Source organism: Planococcus citri, chromosome 2 (assembly GCF_950023065.1).
Source record: "Planococcus citri chromosome 2, ihPlaCitr1.1, whole genome shotgun sequence".
Taxonomy (NCBI): domain Eukaryota; kingdom Metazoa; phylum Arthropoda; class Insecta; order Hemiptera; family Pseudococcidae; genus Planococcus; species Planococcus citri.
In genome coordinates this window covers 55,160,987-55,178,529 of record NC_088678.1, presented here as the reverse complement: position 1 = coordinate 55,178,529, position 17,543 = coordinate 55,160,987, and the positions used below count along the sequence as shown (strand labels likewise).

The 17,543-nt window shown below is 32.5% G+C and overlaps 1 protein-coding gene across 6 annotated transcripts; it reads right to left on the bottom strand.

Annotated features, from left to right (window-relative positions):
- Window positions 1–488: 488 nt before the first annotated feature.
- On the bottom strand, window positions 489–16,526 carry Arms (Ankyrin repeat-rich membrane spanning). 6 transcript variants are annotated; one of them, XM_065351394.1, is made up of 29 exons: window positions 16,328–16,526; window positions 13,726–13,857; window positions 13,560–13,658; window positions 13,383–13,481; window positions 13,016–13,312; window positions 12,741–12,932; window positions 12,558–12,662; window positions 12,368–12,466; window positions 11,675–12,116; window positions 11,398–11,605; window positions 11,191–11,322; window positions 10,772–10,920; window positions 10,585–10,708; window positions 9,846–10,077; window positions 9,450–9,629; window positions 9,192–9,380; window positions 8,837–9,116; window positions 8,600–8,765; window positions 8,183–8,519; window positions 7,907–8,110; window positions 7,645–7,827; window positions 7,400–7,559; window positions 7,223–7,314; window positions 7,015–7,147; window positions 4,054–4,142; window positions 3,030–3,164; window positions 2,550–2,696; window positions 2,288–2,481; window positions 489–1,854 (listed from the first exon to the last, which is right to left on the bottom strand). In XM_065351394.1, exons 2-29 carry the CDS (start codon window positions 13,834–13,836, stop codon window positions 1,572–1,574), a joined length of 5,061 nt encoding a protein of 1,686 aa, XP_065207466.1. In that variant the 5' UTR covers window positions 13,837–13,857; window positions 16,328–16,526; the 3' UTR covers window positions 489–1,571. The 6 variants fall into 6 exon arrangements, with proteins under 6 accessions (XP_065207466.1, XP_065207463.1, XP_065207467.1 ...); XM_065351391.1 differs by lacking the exon at window positions 16,328–16,526 and adding an exon at window positions 15,018–15,540; XM_065351395.1 differs by lacking the exon at window positions 16,328–16,526 and adding an exon at window positions 14,648–14,779.
- Between the last annotated feature and the right edge of the window lie 1,017 nt (window positions 16,527–17,543).

Here is a 17,543-nt window from a genome sequence, read left to right as displayed (position 1 = left end):
GAATTTACGAATTCACGAAGAAAAACGTCGTAAAATTATTGGAAGAATTTTCAATTCTCGGGGGCGTATTTTGATGTAGATGTTAATGGTAACTCTTGAACAGAAATGCACCTTTGAACCAAATTCGGTTGTTCCTTCAATTCGTAAGGTTGGCAAATAATTTTACATGAATGCAATTAAACAATTGACTGACATGATTACAAAAATAGCCCTTGTCAGTCTTGAAAAAATTTATGGTCCTATACTACTCAAGTTGATGGAAAAATCACTTTCAATGCGGTATATCAATTAATCTGGACTTTACAGAGTTGTTTCGTCTTGCTTGTTTATTTTCATTATTGAAAAAGGACTACTTTTATAATCAAGTCTTCAATTAGGTTTTTGGCAAAAAAAATAAATAAATAACCGACAGCGACAGGAAACATCCTAAAGAAAAATTTCACACTAAGTAATACGAATACTCTCACACACAAATTAAATCAAAACAATTCACCAGTAGATAATATACGCATTTTAATCATAAAAACATTCTTTCGACAGCAAAAAATTCACAATACATTATATAAATGGTCGTTGAACAAGAAAATACGTAAATTCACAAACGTAATCTACAAACGCAATACTGAAAAAATAACCTATATCACAATGATCGATGCACACAAAAAATCGAGATTTTCCACAAAAAAAAAGTCACCCATCTACATAGATCAATATTATGCGTAAGAATAAAATCACCAATAATAATTTCCGATATGATCAAGTCTCTATAAAAGAATAATTATTTATACGTGATTGAATAAAATGGTAAACTAGATAACAATAAAATACCTATCGGTTTAAAACACCGAATAAAAATACTAAAATTACAATACTGCACTTTACGATAATAGAAAATAACAATAAACACATAAAATTAATTCATTACTACAATACAATACACACACGAAACATGCAAATTACTCGTTTGTCAAAAAATTCAAGGGTACAAAATATAACACAGCCTGAAATTAAAATTTAAACTAAGTTAACAAATTCTCTTGTCCAGATTTCGGCGACGGTTAAAAAATTAAAACGCGATAATCCGTTAAACATGATGAGTATAAACTTCGGTGATAATTTTTTTTTTTTTTCAAATAAAAATATTTATAACACGTATGATCGGATTACAAAATTATCCAAGGATATAAATAAATTGCTCACCAATTATATGCTTTCGTATACTCTGTTAAGTGATGTTTTTATTTCAAATTTATTCGAGCGTGAAATGAAAAATAAGCTGCGAGTACTGCAAATTGTTTCATTATAAGCGGATAATCGAATTAAATTATTTATAAAGGAAGACGAGATTTTTTTGAAATTTTATCCAGCGAAGAGCTGTACACATTATCACAAATTCGACGGACGCTAAAAGTAAATTCAATTTTAAAATGCAAATAAGTACCTACTCAACGTCGATCCTACGTATCATCTTCGAATTTAAATAATAATATATTTTTTATACGTACGTTTTATGTTTAAAAGTGATAACGGAAACACGATCGTGTTTTTTTTTCAATAAAATGTAAGTTTTATCAGACCGTAGTTTCCGAATCACTCCATTTATACTTAGCTTCACTTATACTTCCGGAAGAATTGGTGCGGAACATTTTTTTCACATTATTGTCAACCGTATTGCCTTTGTAGTTACGTTCATTAACGTATGAAAATGAACAAAAAGTTTCCTGATTTGTCCTATGCAAAGAATCCGTACTAGAATGAAAATGAGTTTCTTGGGTTTCTGAACTTGGAACCGATGATGGAGACTGTAGATCAATAGAACTTAACGCCTTCGTGTTTACTTCTCTTTTGTTATCGCTAGATGTAAATAAATTTCGAATTCATGAAAGCGATTAATGATCTTTTTTTGTTGGTACTCGTAAGTATTTCGTAATTATTTAATATTAGCTTACAAATAAAGCAGGTAGGACGGTATTTAAGTCGAGTACAATGATCTCAGGGTTTAAAAAAATGCATCGTAATCAATAGCCTACTACCTACCTACCTAATGATTTGATAACATTTCATCGTTTCAATACTACCTATTCAATATTAGTATCAACAATCGATACATTGGGATCAGTTTGTAATGTTTAAGGATAAACAATATACTTGAGAAAATTTCATAAGAATCGATAAATTTTCTCCGATCATAAAAAACACAACTGTCATTCGATCGACTATCGATGACATCATTCTTTTACTTACAAAAATAACAATTCGTCATTCAGTATAAATAACCTATACTCACCTACGAAACGGACCACAGTTAGGAGAAGATGTATAAGAAACTAAGGGAGTGTTCTCATCATCATCGGTGTCATCGACAGATCCACTCAGAGCTGGTGTGATGGTTAAAACTGGCATAGTACCATTTAATGGCGCAGCTAATGAACTCTGCGGTTTATCGTTGTTATCAACGAGTAAATTGGTGTACGTTCCTCGCTGAATGAAAATAAAATCGTTTTAGACGAAGCAAATGATTTCAATAAAAATTACAAATTTTAACCTACCCTTAAATTGGTATCGTCCACAGAGCACGATCTTATAACCGAAGCATGAGCAGCTTTTCTCTCATCGAGGGTCAATATCTCTTCCATATCTTCGGGTTTGGCTATTAGCAAAGATGATGGTCTGCATTTACTAGCACAAGATGATTCCTGTAAAATTACATTTCATCAATATGGTTCCAAAAATTTTAGAGTTTCAGTTGTTGGCACCATGAACACTGATCGTGGCAACAACCAAACACAAAATACACAAAAATGAAAATTTCAAAACACCAATACTTTGATTGTTAAATTCAACATACCTATATTTTTTTTTTTTAATTTCAATAATTATTTTCAAAAATTAATTTATTCCTTATTTATAGCTGTTATTGGCGCATCAAAACTCACATTTTTTATAATATTTGTGTGTTTGGCTAGAGCCAGAGATTTGTTAGTAGGTATGCCAGTTATAATATTATGGTAATTTTAAAGCAAGCGTACCCGATCACTGGATTTTCTTCTAATCAGAGTAGGCGTACTACATGCCGAATCAGTTGTATTAGAAATAATAATATCGTTAGTGAACCAATTTTGAATAGTGCAAACTGGTGACCAACTTGGACCAACAGGTGAGCTCTGTGTAACAAATGGCCAAAATTGATGAATTTTGCAATTTTTACAACACAAAGCGATTTATCTACATTATTTTGCGCACAAAACTCATCGACTTATAATTATTTTTTTTTATGTGAATATGTGAACTACATATATTTGCAAAAAGCACGACTGCATGAGTACCTAGGTATGTTTTTTCAGTGAATAAAAAAATGAAATTAGTTACATGATTGCCTGATCGTGAGCTGCTAATAACTGCGAATTTTAAGTCATTAGAGAAGAGAGCCTGAGCCTAAAATTATAAAAAATGCAGTAGGTACGAGTATCAAAAAATGGATTTTCAAAGACAATGATAAGATAAAGAGAAGAGACGTAGACTTCTTTCTGCTGTTTGCCCTCATAACAAAAACTAAACTTTCCCAGAAAGAGTTGGCGAGTAAAATTTTTAAAATGTAAGTTTTTTCTCATTTTTTTTTTTTTTTTTTTTTTGATTCTCGTTACCGACCTTAAATTTTTCAAAATCTGTATGATGAAGAAATATTACATGGAAATGTCTAAAATGAAGAATTGCATAGATGCATAATTATCTATCATGTACTTAGTTGTTATATTATTAACAATCAAAATGTTAAGTACGAAGCAGATTTTTTAATTCGCAGCATAAGTGAATGAAAACTTTTAGCGTTCAAACAAAATCTACGATGAAAAAGAGCACACACCATGGCGAATAACTGAATAAGTGGTTAAGTACAAAATAATAAACACCAGACATGAGACACTCCTAGAAATCGTAAATTATAATATAAACTGAAATTCAAACAATTTCACTTCTTCGTTTCATTAATCCAGCTTTCAAATAAAACGTCGAATTTCAATAATAACGATGGTAATAAAACAGTTTCAAAATTACTTGTAAAACAATGGCATCCGTTTCCAAATTCATTTTCTTTTCATTTTCGATCGCTTTGAGTTCTTCTTCTTCATCTTCTTCATTCCAGTCTGAAAAAGATAAAAAAACACAAATGAAGGAGTTTCGTAATATAAGGCTAATAAGTAACGAGATAACGATAAGTTATTTTTCTGAAAGAATTAATAGACAGAGAGATTAATAAATAGGTACTTAAAGTATCATTGTGAACAAAAAGTTTAATTTCTTATCGTAAAATAAATATAAACTTGCATTCGCTGATAAACGCTCGAATTAATTATAATTTCGAATGAGCAGGCTAACTTTCGAGCAACAGTATAGCGAAGAATGCCTTGGAATGAAGATGATGCAGCGCAAGGTGTCAGTTATTAGGTAAGCTGTACATGTACCTACTTAATATTCTACCTAATCGTGGAAAAATAAATAATTCAGTTTTTCTAATCTTTTTTTTTATTCGACGAATGATTTTTATATTTATAATAGTTTCAAGTTTTTAATTTATCGAGATGTTTGAAATACTTCATTATAAAAATTTGGGAGTCACTGAGAGATAGGTACTACCTATTTTAATTTCGGAATGCTATTAAGTATGCTCATTAACCATTTTTCAAATTTCGATATTGTTTTTAATTTATCAAACAAACTTTTTGAAAAAATTTTCAGAGAAGGTAGCAGGTATTGGTACGTTTGCAATTAACTCAATTTGATAATTTTCAAAGTCAAAAAGATCAAACTTTTGGTTGGGTAGGTAGGTTGGTATATGTATAATTATTTAAAAAACTTTATCGGTATGCTTAATTTCATACAATGTATGGTAAAATGTATACAACACGTCATTTAATGAGAGGTATAATCGCTATGAATATAATGAAAGCAATATGACAGCGATAAACAAGCATCATTTTCATCCACATTTTTTTCAAAATTAAAAAAAAAAAACTAGTCAAGCGTCAGTTTAAAATTAGTTCACATTTTAGAAACGAATTCTTCAGGTGTACAAGATATGAGATTTCATCAAGACAGCTCGATCAAATGGGTAAAGTAAATGGAATTCAAAAGGTAAGTAAGTTGACTCTACACAATTGTTAAACTATTAATATGCAATTATCACGAAACAGAGCCATAAAACGAAAGCTCCTAAATTCGGATACACCAATTTAAATGCAATTGAAAAAATAAGCGAGTAGTTAATGGCAAAGCAGCAGCTACCTCAATTAAGAAGAATATCTATTATCTCAACTTTGAGAAATTCATACGCTGCTCAGAAATTTTAGATCTAAATCATTGATGCTGGAAAAAAATATAAGAAAAGACCATCGTTAAAATATAAAAGTATGCGAACAAAAGCTTCAAAAAAGAAATAAAAATTTAGATCAGATGCAAAATTCTCTGAAACATTTATTTTAGATATTTCGAAGATATTCAACCACCTCGCTTATTCATTCCAGTGCTTCAAACTCTGGGCAAATTTTCATGGTTTTCAAAAATTTTGAAGCACACGCCGACCCTTCCCGAGTCATTTAGGGGAGAAGGGCGTTATAATTATTTACTGAGGTTCTTTTCTTTACATTTGGTTTTATAGCTGAAAAAGAGACGTGAAAACAAAATATTCAAAAGTGAATTAAATACTCATTTTTCAAAATTTTGGAGTATTTAAACCCTGTTTGTAACGTGAGTGGTTCCTCATATCTCAACTGTCTCCAGATTATTCATTACAATTTATTCATCGAAACAGATTTTCATTTTTCGGAAAATGTTTAGAGGAATTTTACCCTCCCTTCTCTTGATGGAAACAAAAGGGATCAAAATGATTGTCTAAGATTCGCCTTTCTTGTAATTTCTGATCTCAAGGTCGGAGAAATCAAGGTGAAAGCAAAATGCTAAAAAACGACTGGAGTCTGATTTTTGACATTTCCAGGACATGTTCCCTCTTTCCGTTCTAAGAGGCAAAGTCTTTCATATTTCACATTTATGACTCAAGAATTGACTTCGAATCTGCATTCAAAAAAATATTCAATGGGTAAATGTTTACAATTTTAAACTCAGAGCACCTAAAATCCTTTCTCCTAAATGGTTCCTTACGAAGAAAAAATTATTCGCCAATGTCCACTTCAAAAAGAATTTTCAAGTTGTAAAGTATTTGTAAAAATCGTTGATACGCTGACGAACCTATTATTCTACAAAAACTTGTTCACCAGACTTGGTAGACTTTCACCAATTTGAAAGCATTTCAGCGTGCAAAATAATAAGCTATTTCAAACTACATAAGTAAGTATTAAATTATATCGTATTGTAATATTTAAATTTCATTTTATTTTAATTACTCATTGCATGTATTAAATGATTAAAATTCTCATTTGAAAAATTGCAAAATTATTTTCTAAAAATTCACATGTAAAATAATAAAATTGAGAAAAAAAAGAAACAGCAAATTCACACTACAATAATAAAACTGCTACAAAATTCACATCATCAAATTAAACTTGTCTAAAAATTTAAAACGCAGGAATCATCGAAAAATTGAAATCAATTCAGCTAAACGAGATTACCCGATTAAAAATTCACACAATCACCAATTCTACGACTACATTACTGAAAGGAATGTAAGTAGTATGTACATGAAAGTAGCATACGGATGGTATGTAATTAAATAATAATGAAATCAAAACTACACGTACTACATCCATCATTTACCTCAGCCAATAGAATGAAAATCTATCTACGAAGTGTAAATACGATGATACACCCTCATTGCTAAGGTGCTTGAAGCGTATATACGTGATCAAATGAGCAAAAATGGATAAGCAAGTGCAAAGCGAAATGTTAGTGCTATTTAAATACTAAATGATGCGCCGTTCGAGTCATCCGACGAACAATTAAAATCATCATCCGGTTCTACAGGTATACAGGTATAGTCGGCGAATAATCTCGCCACACGCTCACCTGCGTCGCTTTCAGGTAACGTTAAAATAGGCGCTTTTGGTTTGGTGTCTTCGGTTTCTTCGAGTACGTCTTCACAGGCTTCTTCGTTTAACGTTTGCAAAGCTCCGCAAATCAGTTGATCTTCCATGGTGACCTAGCAAATTAAAATCATAATCAATATATTAACCGGTGGCGTCAATTCATGGAAGAATTTATACGAATAAATTACTTGTTTCTCAGTTTCCGATTGTTTTGAGTTTTGTCTTGATTTGTTATCAGTTTGATCCTGATTCAGTACGGTGGTACTTTTCGAATGTGAACCTGAAAAATTAATAATTGAGATATTTTCCCCCTCGAATTTCAAGGAATTGTGTCTTTTGCGCTGATGAAAAAAATCATGGCGAACCTTTTCTTTCGAGAGCACTGCTCGGAGGTTGGTGCTGAACGTTTTGATGAAATTTTACATTTTTTGTGTCTTCGGGATCAGGATGCAAGAATTGTTGTTCTCTTAAACTTAATATTAATACTTTGAATAACTCCCAATCTCCGAACGTCATATCCATGGTCTTGAAAAAAAAAAAAACATCCATTCAATAATCAAACAAATCCAATCGTATCGATGTAAAATCTCCAATTAAAACTTAATCGTACCTTTTTCAAATCATCTAAATCGCAGTAAAATAATACGGAACCGGTAATATTATTTTTTCTGATAGTTGCTATATATTTTTCCAAGTGCGGACTATTCTGCAACTCTTTCATATTTTTCAACAGATCGCATGCGCCGTCGACACTCAATGTTACTAATTTCACATTCGATAAATCCTCCTTGTCCTTGAAGAAAAGAAAAACACTCCAGATTAATAATATAAACTCGAAGAAACACCAAAACAAGGAAAATTTATACAATTACCATTATAAACGAAGAAGCAATAGGAGCACAGTAAGACTTGGGCACTGGATCAAACATCCAACCGGTTGGGTTAATCGGATTCACATAAGGTGCAGGCATCGCAGGATTAATACCACTCCAAGGAGAAGGTGTTGGCATAAAAGGTTGAGGTATGGAGGGTTGATGTAGCACAGAATTTATTGTTGGTTTATACGGTACACGTGGCTGTAAACATTATCGGGTATATTTACAAAAAAATTCACATTTTTTGTCATTTTTTACAAATCGAGTTCTTACTTCACGTCGCATAAAAGGCGGTTTTCTCATATTACACCAAGGATTATCGTTTAGCACCGGTTGACTTTGAGTATTATTATCGGTCAACCACGGTAATCCAAAATCACCGCCGCCATTGTACGCCATCATCGTCGTATCTTCGAATTTCTGTTGTTTCTCTTTGATTACTTTTTTGATATGTGGGTCGAGATTTATTGTAAATGGTAAAAATATTCTCAGATTGGCCACTTGTAAGCTGGATCGATGATATTTTAAAAATATATTGAATTTTTTCTCATCTCTGTCGAATTCCAATAAAGGTTCCACTTCTTTAGAGATGGGCAATTGATTTCGAATCCTGAAAAAAAAAACATCGAATTGATTACTTCCACGCCTACGAACTCATGAGATGAATTTGTCATCACACAGATAACCTACTTATCGTAGACAGTTTTCAAAGGTACAGAATCGTCTAAACTGTCTTCGTGGGCGTCGTGATATAAAATAATGCAAGTTGTTCTGTATGGCCACTGTTCGGTGATATTGACCCAAGAAGCTAGATGATACCAGTTGAAATCAATTTGAAACGATTTCAACAAACGTCCTACGAAAAAAAAACACAAGAATTGATCGTAATCCACGAGTAGGTTATTCGTGATATTTTTTTATACCAACCTGTCACACAGGCTACGTTCATCAGTCTTCTCATACTTCTTGGATTAATTTCACTGAAGTAATCATCAGAGCAGAGCATATGGGTAAGATCTTGAGCACCTCCCATTCTATTCAAATTACTAGCGATGCTACTGGCCACACTATCACTAAGCTTCAACTTTCTCGAACCGCCTTTGGCATTTCGAGAGAGCGCTGATAAGCCAGCGCCGCTGGAAGGTACTTTCAATTTTTCATTACTGCTGACACCAGATTCGTTGGACATTCTTCTATTAACTACATGCTGAAAAAGAAAAATGTAATAACAATAAGTAATACCTTACTCGAATGGAAATGAAAAACAACGAAAATTGCTTACATCGTCGGATCGTTCGAGCATCTGATTTGAAAAACTTTTCCTTTGATAATGACTACATTTTTGAGCAATTTTAACTTTCCTTAAGCTAGAATTTTGCAAGTAAAATGGTAACTGGACGAGGTTTCGTAAATAGTCATGGCCTCCGATATTGGTTTCGCTTAGTAATTTACGACTGTTCACTTCAATCATCTGGGGAAAAAAATATCACGTTTATAATTCGTTAAACAGAAGAAATCAGTCCCAACGTTCGTCATTTACCTTAGAAATGATAAAAGGATCGATTGACAGGAAAGTAATGAAAGGAGTATCAGCTTCTGAAAACAACACATTCACAGTATCTAATACCATCAATACTTTATCTTGTTCGCAGCTATCCAAGCCATCAATTATCACAACCATACGAGACTGCTGCTTCGAAAATCCGTCTAAGCAACGTATCTGCAAAAATTATTCGATGAATATCTCAAATTTCGATTTCAAAAATATACGTTGAGAATAATAAAGGAAGGAATTTAATGACCAAAAACGCAACTTGAATATTTCAATTTTCAAGTCGGTATTCTTTAAAATTTAAAATTCATATTTTTTGTTCGAGATGGCAAATCCAGTTCTAAACTCCTTTCCTTTATTCTACATAACAGACAAAATATTCACCATATTAATCATTAATTGAACTTCGGCTTTGAGAGCTTCCATGAAACCGGCTGATTTTATATTTGGTAAATTGGCGACAGCTTTTTGTAAATGTTTTCGTTGAGGGAACATCAGAGCTTTGAAAGTGTGAGCAAAGGTGTACATATTTGAGACAACGCAAAACGCTATGAATACGGCACAAGCTGCTATTGCGGCATTTCTTGTTGTTTCCGTGTAAAATTCTCCAAAAATTCTGCGGAAAATCACTCGAATAAGTGAAAAAAATCGTAAAAAGAGCTTTGACGGTTTAAATTATCATTATTACAATGAAATGGATAACCTCCCTCCCCCAAGTACAAATTTATTAAAATTATAAAAACGATTCTGAAACCAAAAAATAATCGATTTTTAAAAAAAAAGTGGAAAAAGTGAATAATCATTGTGAAATTCGAATACTGACGTCATTTTGTATAGATAACGTACAAGAGGTTAATTTAACAATAGAAGTAATCCCGCATTAAGTTTAAATGAGCATTTCATTACGTTCACATGAACGATACACGTGAACATAATTCATATTATTCGATGTAGAGATATAAAATCAAAAACGAACTCATAATTTTTAAAAATCGTCAATTCATTTTTCCACAATTGTCTAATGAGTGTTCTTTCCCTTCAATATTTTCATACCAAGTTAATCTGTTATATTTCTCACTATAAGCACTTGTCAATAAGATGTTGCCGAAGTTGAAATACTTACTCTATGCCGTTTTGCAAAAACAACGTAATACCGAGTAAAATAATACTGACTAAATTCAATTCGAATAATACGATGCTCGGAATACAACATAATCTTCTCCAAGCCCAGCTTGCTTGTCTTTTGGCTGAAACAAAGTCGGTTAGGTTTGTTTGATTTTCTTCTCGTCACATATGTTTTGAAAACAAACCTGGTTTCGGAGTGAAAGCTCGATAAAGACGGGTAGGAAAAGTCCCATGGTCGTTTTCAATGGCATCGAATAACGATCCTATGATATTTACTACGGTATTCTCTCCTGCGCTTGTAGTAGTAACTTTGGACTGATTAGCGAAGTAATACCTGTAAAAATTAAAATCGTATTCATTCTTTCGATATTTAGATTATTTACGAGTAATATTTTCAAACGAACATAAACTGGGAGAAAATCAGCCGATAATGAGTTGACCGAGTAATTAAGAAAAAAAATTGTTGAAAAAGTGAGTTCTTATCAATAAAAGAATACTGTGTGAGTCGAATTAATTACGAGCGTTTGGTCATTTTTTTGACCCGTATACCGACGATTTCCTAGAATAATATTAAGATATCGAAAGGAAAAATCTAATTAATTACTTGATAGGAACAACTGCCGATGACCGGCTGGATGCTTGATTTGGAGGATGGCAGAAGATTATTTGCAATATTAACCTAATGCAGTTCATTTTTTGCGTTATCATTAAATTAATCGTGTATAAAAAATTAATCCTGAAACAAACGTAAACGTTAGAAAACAAAATCACCTTTCGATAACGTTGGTCATTTTAAAATTGATTAGCTTACTTGGTTCCAAAATAATAAATCAATAGTAACCAGCAATAAAAAAATAATGTGGTGCATGAAAACGCATAAACTCCGTAAATCCACTCTTTGGTAATTAAAAATGTTGCTATTCCCATAAAAAAAGTTAGATGCATAATGATAATAGACAAAAGCCATTGAAATTCAAACATCGGAAACAACCATTGTCGACTAAAATTCTTCAATTCCTCTGTAAAAAGAAATCATCGATTTAGATTTAGTCGAATCGAATGCATAAGTTATCAATTTATCATCTCACCTTTTACTTTATTCAATAAGAAAGACTTTCCGCTACCCCATTTGGCATAAAGACCGATTGTAATCGGCATCGATATATCCGGCTCGCTGAGAATGGCAGCCAAAGCGCAGCTATATAAATCGTACCCTAGACTGTTTTCATTTTCGGCATTCGAGTTCATCGCTCTAGCACCGTATATTTGATGCATCACCGGTTTCTCGTCATCGTAATCGATTTGATAAGGGGTTTCTCCAACGCTATTAGGACAATTGAGCAGATGAGCGTTTCTTACATCGCTGATTAATAATTCCGTAATTGTTTTCGATCTAGCTCTAATCGCTATATGTAAAGGATTGTCGCCTCTTTTATCTCGAACATCAACTTTGGCTCCCGCTTCTTGTAACATTTTCACTGCTTGATAATTATGGTATCTAACCGCACGTAACATTGGTGTGTCGCCATCCTATAATTATTATCGTCGAGTAATTATTCAATCAAAAGGTCGAAAAGCTAATTTATACGTCAATGAATAAGAAACATCGTACAGTAGAGTTTCTGTTTCGTTGCTGTAATTTTTACAACGTGTTTTGTAAACAAAAATAACCTCAGAAAAAACTCGCATTAAATGCTGATTTTTTCATGTTTTGGCGGATGATGATGAAAGTAAAAATGAAAACGAACAATGTACGAAAAAAATCGCAGTGAAGTGCTTACTTTGGCAGGAATTTCTAAATCCGGTTTCGCATCCAACAATAATTTCAAGATAGCGTGATTTCCTTTCTCAACGGCATAAAAAACTGCAGTTTTGTTGTCCTATCGCGATGACCAGAAAAAAACCATCATTAAGTACATGTTCCCGAAACTCACGTTCATACAAGTTTAATAAAAATACAGCATGACTTACTTTTCCCACAATATTAACATCTGCATATCTCTTCAAGAGAGCTTCGGTAATCGAACGATGGCCATTTTTGACAGCATAAATGAGATTTGAATCTCTCGTTTTATCCTAAAATCAAATTCATTTCATATTACGGTATAATCAACGCAACAAAATCAGCGAAAAATATAACGATTAATTAATTACCTGAATATTAATATAAGCTCCTGCATCCAACAATGCAATCGCGACATCGTAGTAACCTTCTCGACAAGCGATAGTTAACGCAGAACAGCCATCTTTATCAGTACAATTAACATTCGCTTTGCGTTCGATCAGAAACTCCACTACTTCGACATGGTTTCCCATCGCAGCCACAATCAAAGGTGTCCAGCAATACTACGGAAAATTCAAAAAAAAAATACGAGTTAATAAAATCGTGATTAATTTCAAACTAGCACGTAACTAAGTAAATAACCTACCATTCCGGAAGCATCGATATTAGCACCACGTTCTAAATAACATTTCGCAGCTTCTAAATCTCCTTTTCTAGCAGCCCATATTAACGCAGTAGTTCCGAATTTATCTCTCATGGTAACTTTGGCGCCTTTTGATACTAAAAATTTGGCGATATTTGTATGGCCTCGTCCAGTGGCCCACATTAAAGCGGTTACATGATGAACTCCGCTGGCATTCACATCGGCTCCTCTATTCACCAATGCGGTTACGGTATCTTCCCTCCCTTTATAACAAGCCCATATGAGCGCCGTCCATGAACCCTAAAAATATCACACGTTAATCGCCTAGTTCGATTTTTAGATTAATTTATAGGAAATTTATTGCTATTACGATATCTTTATGTTCTAATTCAGCATTATGGTCGATTAACGCCAGACAAACATCGGTGAAACCTTCCTTCGCTGCCAAACCCAATGGGCACCAGTTATCCTACGTAGAAAATTACTTCGTTTAGAAATTATTCGGTTGTGAAAAAATTTAATCTCATTTATACTCGTAGGTACTTACACAGTCTGGAATATTAGGATCTGCGCCATGATTCAAAAGTTCACGAACAAAACGTAATTTTCCGCAAGATGAAGCGAAATGTAACGCAGTGGCTCCGTTCTTTTTGGGGAGAAAAAAAGAGTCAATTATTCGACATTAAAAATTAATATAATAATTATAAAAATACCTCATCTCTGTCGTCGACGATGACTCGTTTATTGTTCAAGAAGGTGCAGAAATCATCGTAATTGTCTTCGTGAATATATTCGACGAGGGTCTTGTAGCTTACAGATACCATTGAGTCTGACCGGATTAAATTCTACGGGGAAAAAACACCAAACATATTAAACAGATATGAAATAATAATTTATCATTGCAGAATGTCATTTTGCATTACGATTTGAATTTACTCGTGAACTAAATTCATTTTAAAACGCATCATTTGATTTCAGACGAAGCAAACAATTTAATACCGAAAAGAGTAGGTAGGTAGGTGAGTAGAAGCACGTACGCAGACATTAATATTTTTTCGAAAATGTTCACTGAAATCGTATTGAATACACATTCACCATTAAATGTAACGATAAAACATGAATTTAATTCACGAATAACTTCTCGGTGATAGATACATTCAAAACGTTGACTTTACAGTATTTGATTATTTTAAAATCATCAACTAAATAGGTAGTTAGAGCCATCAAATAATAAGTAGGAAAATTAGTAATCAAACCCCAAACGAAAACACTAGTCAATAAACTACGAAATTAATTAATAAATTCTCTCGAGTAAATCCAACGATACTATACAAGATGAAATTTTCAACAGTAAAAATTCAATACACATCGTTTTCAGTTACGAGTTGGGAATAACATTCAACTTCGGTCAATTACAAGTTGATTTAGATACCATAAACGATTCTTATTCCCTCAAATTAGTAACTTGTTAGTACACATTTTCTCAAGCAACGCACATCGTGTCTGACGAGAAAAAGAAGCATCGTTTAATCAATCTGTACAAATTTTTTCTAATTAAAGCAAAACATCGATAAATTTTTTTAAAAAATTAGTGAAAAAATTTTTCCATAAAATACTAATTTTCTTTGCACTAACCGACGAACCAGATAATTTTCTTAAAGCTTGGATACTAAATTTTCTCGGAAAATATAAGAATTTATGCTCAGAAACATGATCAAATGGAGGAGCTGTTACGGTAAGTGAAGGTAAAGGTAACGTTAAAGTTGCTGTATGAAGTGTACTTTCACTGTGCCATGTGGTGTTCGTTTTAGCGGAACTTGCAGAAGTTTTTAAATCATAAGATGGCAATGTCATACTAAAAGTATCTTCGGTGCTTGATTTTTCTTCGTCCATTTGTATCGCGAAGAAAATGATAATTTTTGCTGAATGATGAATACACACCTAATGCCTGTACTGTAGAAATACGTTGAATTAGATGTACAGAAATAAAGACGTTAAAATTTACCTTTTGACGATTACTCAGTACAGATTTCAAAGAAGAATAACGAAATGTGCTACCGTATGCTGGCTTAAAAGACATAATCAAGGGTAGAATTTCATCGTTTTGAGACGAACTGTAAGACGTGGACGCGGTGGAAGTTGACGAGGTTTGATTCATTGAAATTAATTTTAATTTCACCAAACAAAGAAAAAAATATTAAAACTAAATGCTCGTCACGTGTTGATATAAAAATATAAACTTCATGTTGCACGAAAGCTATAAAAAAAAACGAATTCAACTTGGAATTATCTCGAAAGTAAAAATGGTAGGTAATCTTCGAGTTCTATCTTTTCGTGACAGTTCAAACATAAACATGTTACACCACTAAACCATCTTTATCACTAACGAAAAATATTACTTTTTAAACAATGTTATAGGACGATCAAATTTTTAAAATGCGTTCTAATAGGTACACTAACTATGTAATCACACATGCAACTAAGTAACAAAAAAAATTATATTGTGTAACAGGCCTTATCGCGAATTTATAACTGGGTTCCGGGCGCTTTATTATAGAACCTCGTTATAGTAGGGATGCCTACATAGGTATACAGAAATGAAAGGTTCAAAGGTTTATCTATTAGTGTACGAGATATAAATTGCAATAAAATACCCGTGATTACTCAATTATTCTTATATTACGTAGATTCGTTTCAGTTATTCAGTACGGATCTTATCAGGTATAGGTATCAACAAAATATTATGATGATTGAGATAACGAGATTTTTAAATAAACGAATCAGATTTTACAACAAGAACATGAACATCTTCTTTGTTTACCATACGAATGCAAAATAATACTCAATTACGAATTTTCAGCAATGATCAAAAGGTATTCATTCAAATAAGAAGAAGTTTAGAGTTTTAGCTAGTTTTGGCAATCAAATAACGACTCAAAATCGTGAACTCGCCCATGAAACGAACACGATAATCATGCCAACTTTGAGACAGATGGAAAACTCACAGCTCAATTGGCTCAATACTATAGCAAAATACCGAAAATTATGGATTTTCAAATTCGTTTTACAAGCTGTCTTCACCGTTGTTTTGTTTCAGAATATGATATCTATGTGGAAGATGAAACAGATATGAAAAAATTGTATGTAAGCCAGTAGCAGTTGTTCGAGAAAACATTCTTAGAAATACTTATGTACTATCCTGAAGAACTTACAATTGAGAGTTCTTCATATTTGAACCATAAACAAAGGAAAGACAACAATTTTAAAAAATAATGGGCGTTGTAAAACAAAAATTGTAATGCAAAATATGCTTACTTTTCCTGTCGAAATTTCCGAGCGTCAATTGTAAAATTTGAAAGCGGTGCTTTACATCATTCAGATGAAACGTTCTATTTCACAGTAATACTGCGATTCATCAATAAATTTTTAAAGTTAAATAAAAATTATTCACAAGGATTCGTAGAATAGAATTATTCAAATAATTTCAAAAAACATTTGTTATCACCTCAACTTATCAAACTTGAGAACTTTATAGACCAATAATTTTTGGATCGTGTTTTTTTCAAAAATGAAAAAAATTACTCCTGAAGTAAACGTTGAAAGCCAAAAAAGTTTTTTTCCTATCTAAGATTTTTTAGTCTATGCTCAATGCTGATTTTTTTTTCGGGGTTTGTTATTCTCACATACAGTTAGCAACCTTATCTCTTATTTACGCTCAAACTCGTTCCTTTTTTACATACAAACATCTACAAACATCAATCCAACTAAATCCTAATCCAGCATTCCAAGTGCAAAATCGTAAATTCGTAATCGTATCATCAAACATCAATCATTCAATCAACGGACAAACTAATGCGGGATGTTTTTGGAATGAAAATTTGAGCTATGGAGTTTATCTAATTTTTGAGGGGAATTGGAAGGGAATTTAACAGGATAATTCGATAATAAAGACCAACAATGTCCAACATTCATTCATTGAGGATTATGACAATATACTTCGGCATTTCATTTTCAACTACACTCATTCAATTTGATCTTGAATTTGATCTACTACCTACTCCTACTACTTGTTATTATTTTGCTATTGCTCAAGTTGAAACTGTTGAAAGATCAGAGGTAAGGTAAATACCTATTGTACGCTATAGTGTTCTAATTATTTCACTTTGGTTCGAACTCTATTCCTGATTCCAATCATCTAAAACAAGCTTCTGGAGAAATTATACACCCAGATTCTCATCATCTCATCTCTGTAGTTCATTTGATTTCTCATTTTGCCGACATTTCTCCGTAAATTTAGTGTGCCTCTACTGAATGCAAAATGATAGATGTATGAAACAAGATGACAAAAACAAGAATAAACCTTTGTGAATTGAAAGCGATTAGAGTGAAAATTCAATCAGATAGAGTGATCATAAAACTTGAACTACATCAATACATCATCTTCAAATAGTTTTAATTAGTTGTTTCAGTCTCAAAATTATTAAATTTTGATAACTTCATTCTTTCTCCAACAAAATTAGCGATTTTACGA

What these genes read in the sequence shown, in the direction of transcription:
- Arms (XM_065351391.1), bottom strand. Translation starts at nt 15,170, where the DNA reads ATGAATCAAACCTCGTCAACTTCCACCGCGTCCACGTCTTACAGTTCG. An exon ending in ATTTAGAAATTCCTGCCAAA is followed by an intron (nt 12,117 to 12,367) that starts GTAAGCACTTCA and finishes TAATAATTATAG; the next exon opens with GATGGCGACACACCAATGTT. An exon ending in TGCTCGAACGATCCGACGAT is followed by an intron (nt 9,117 to 9,191) that starts GTAAGCAATTTT and finishes TTTCTTTTTCAG; the next exon opens with CATGTAGTTAATAGAAGAAT.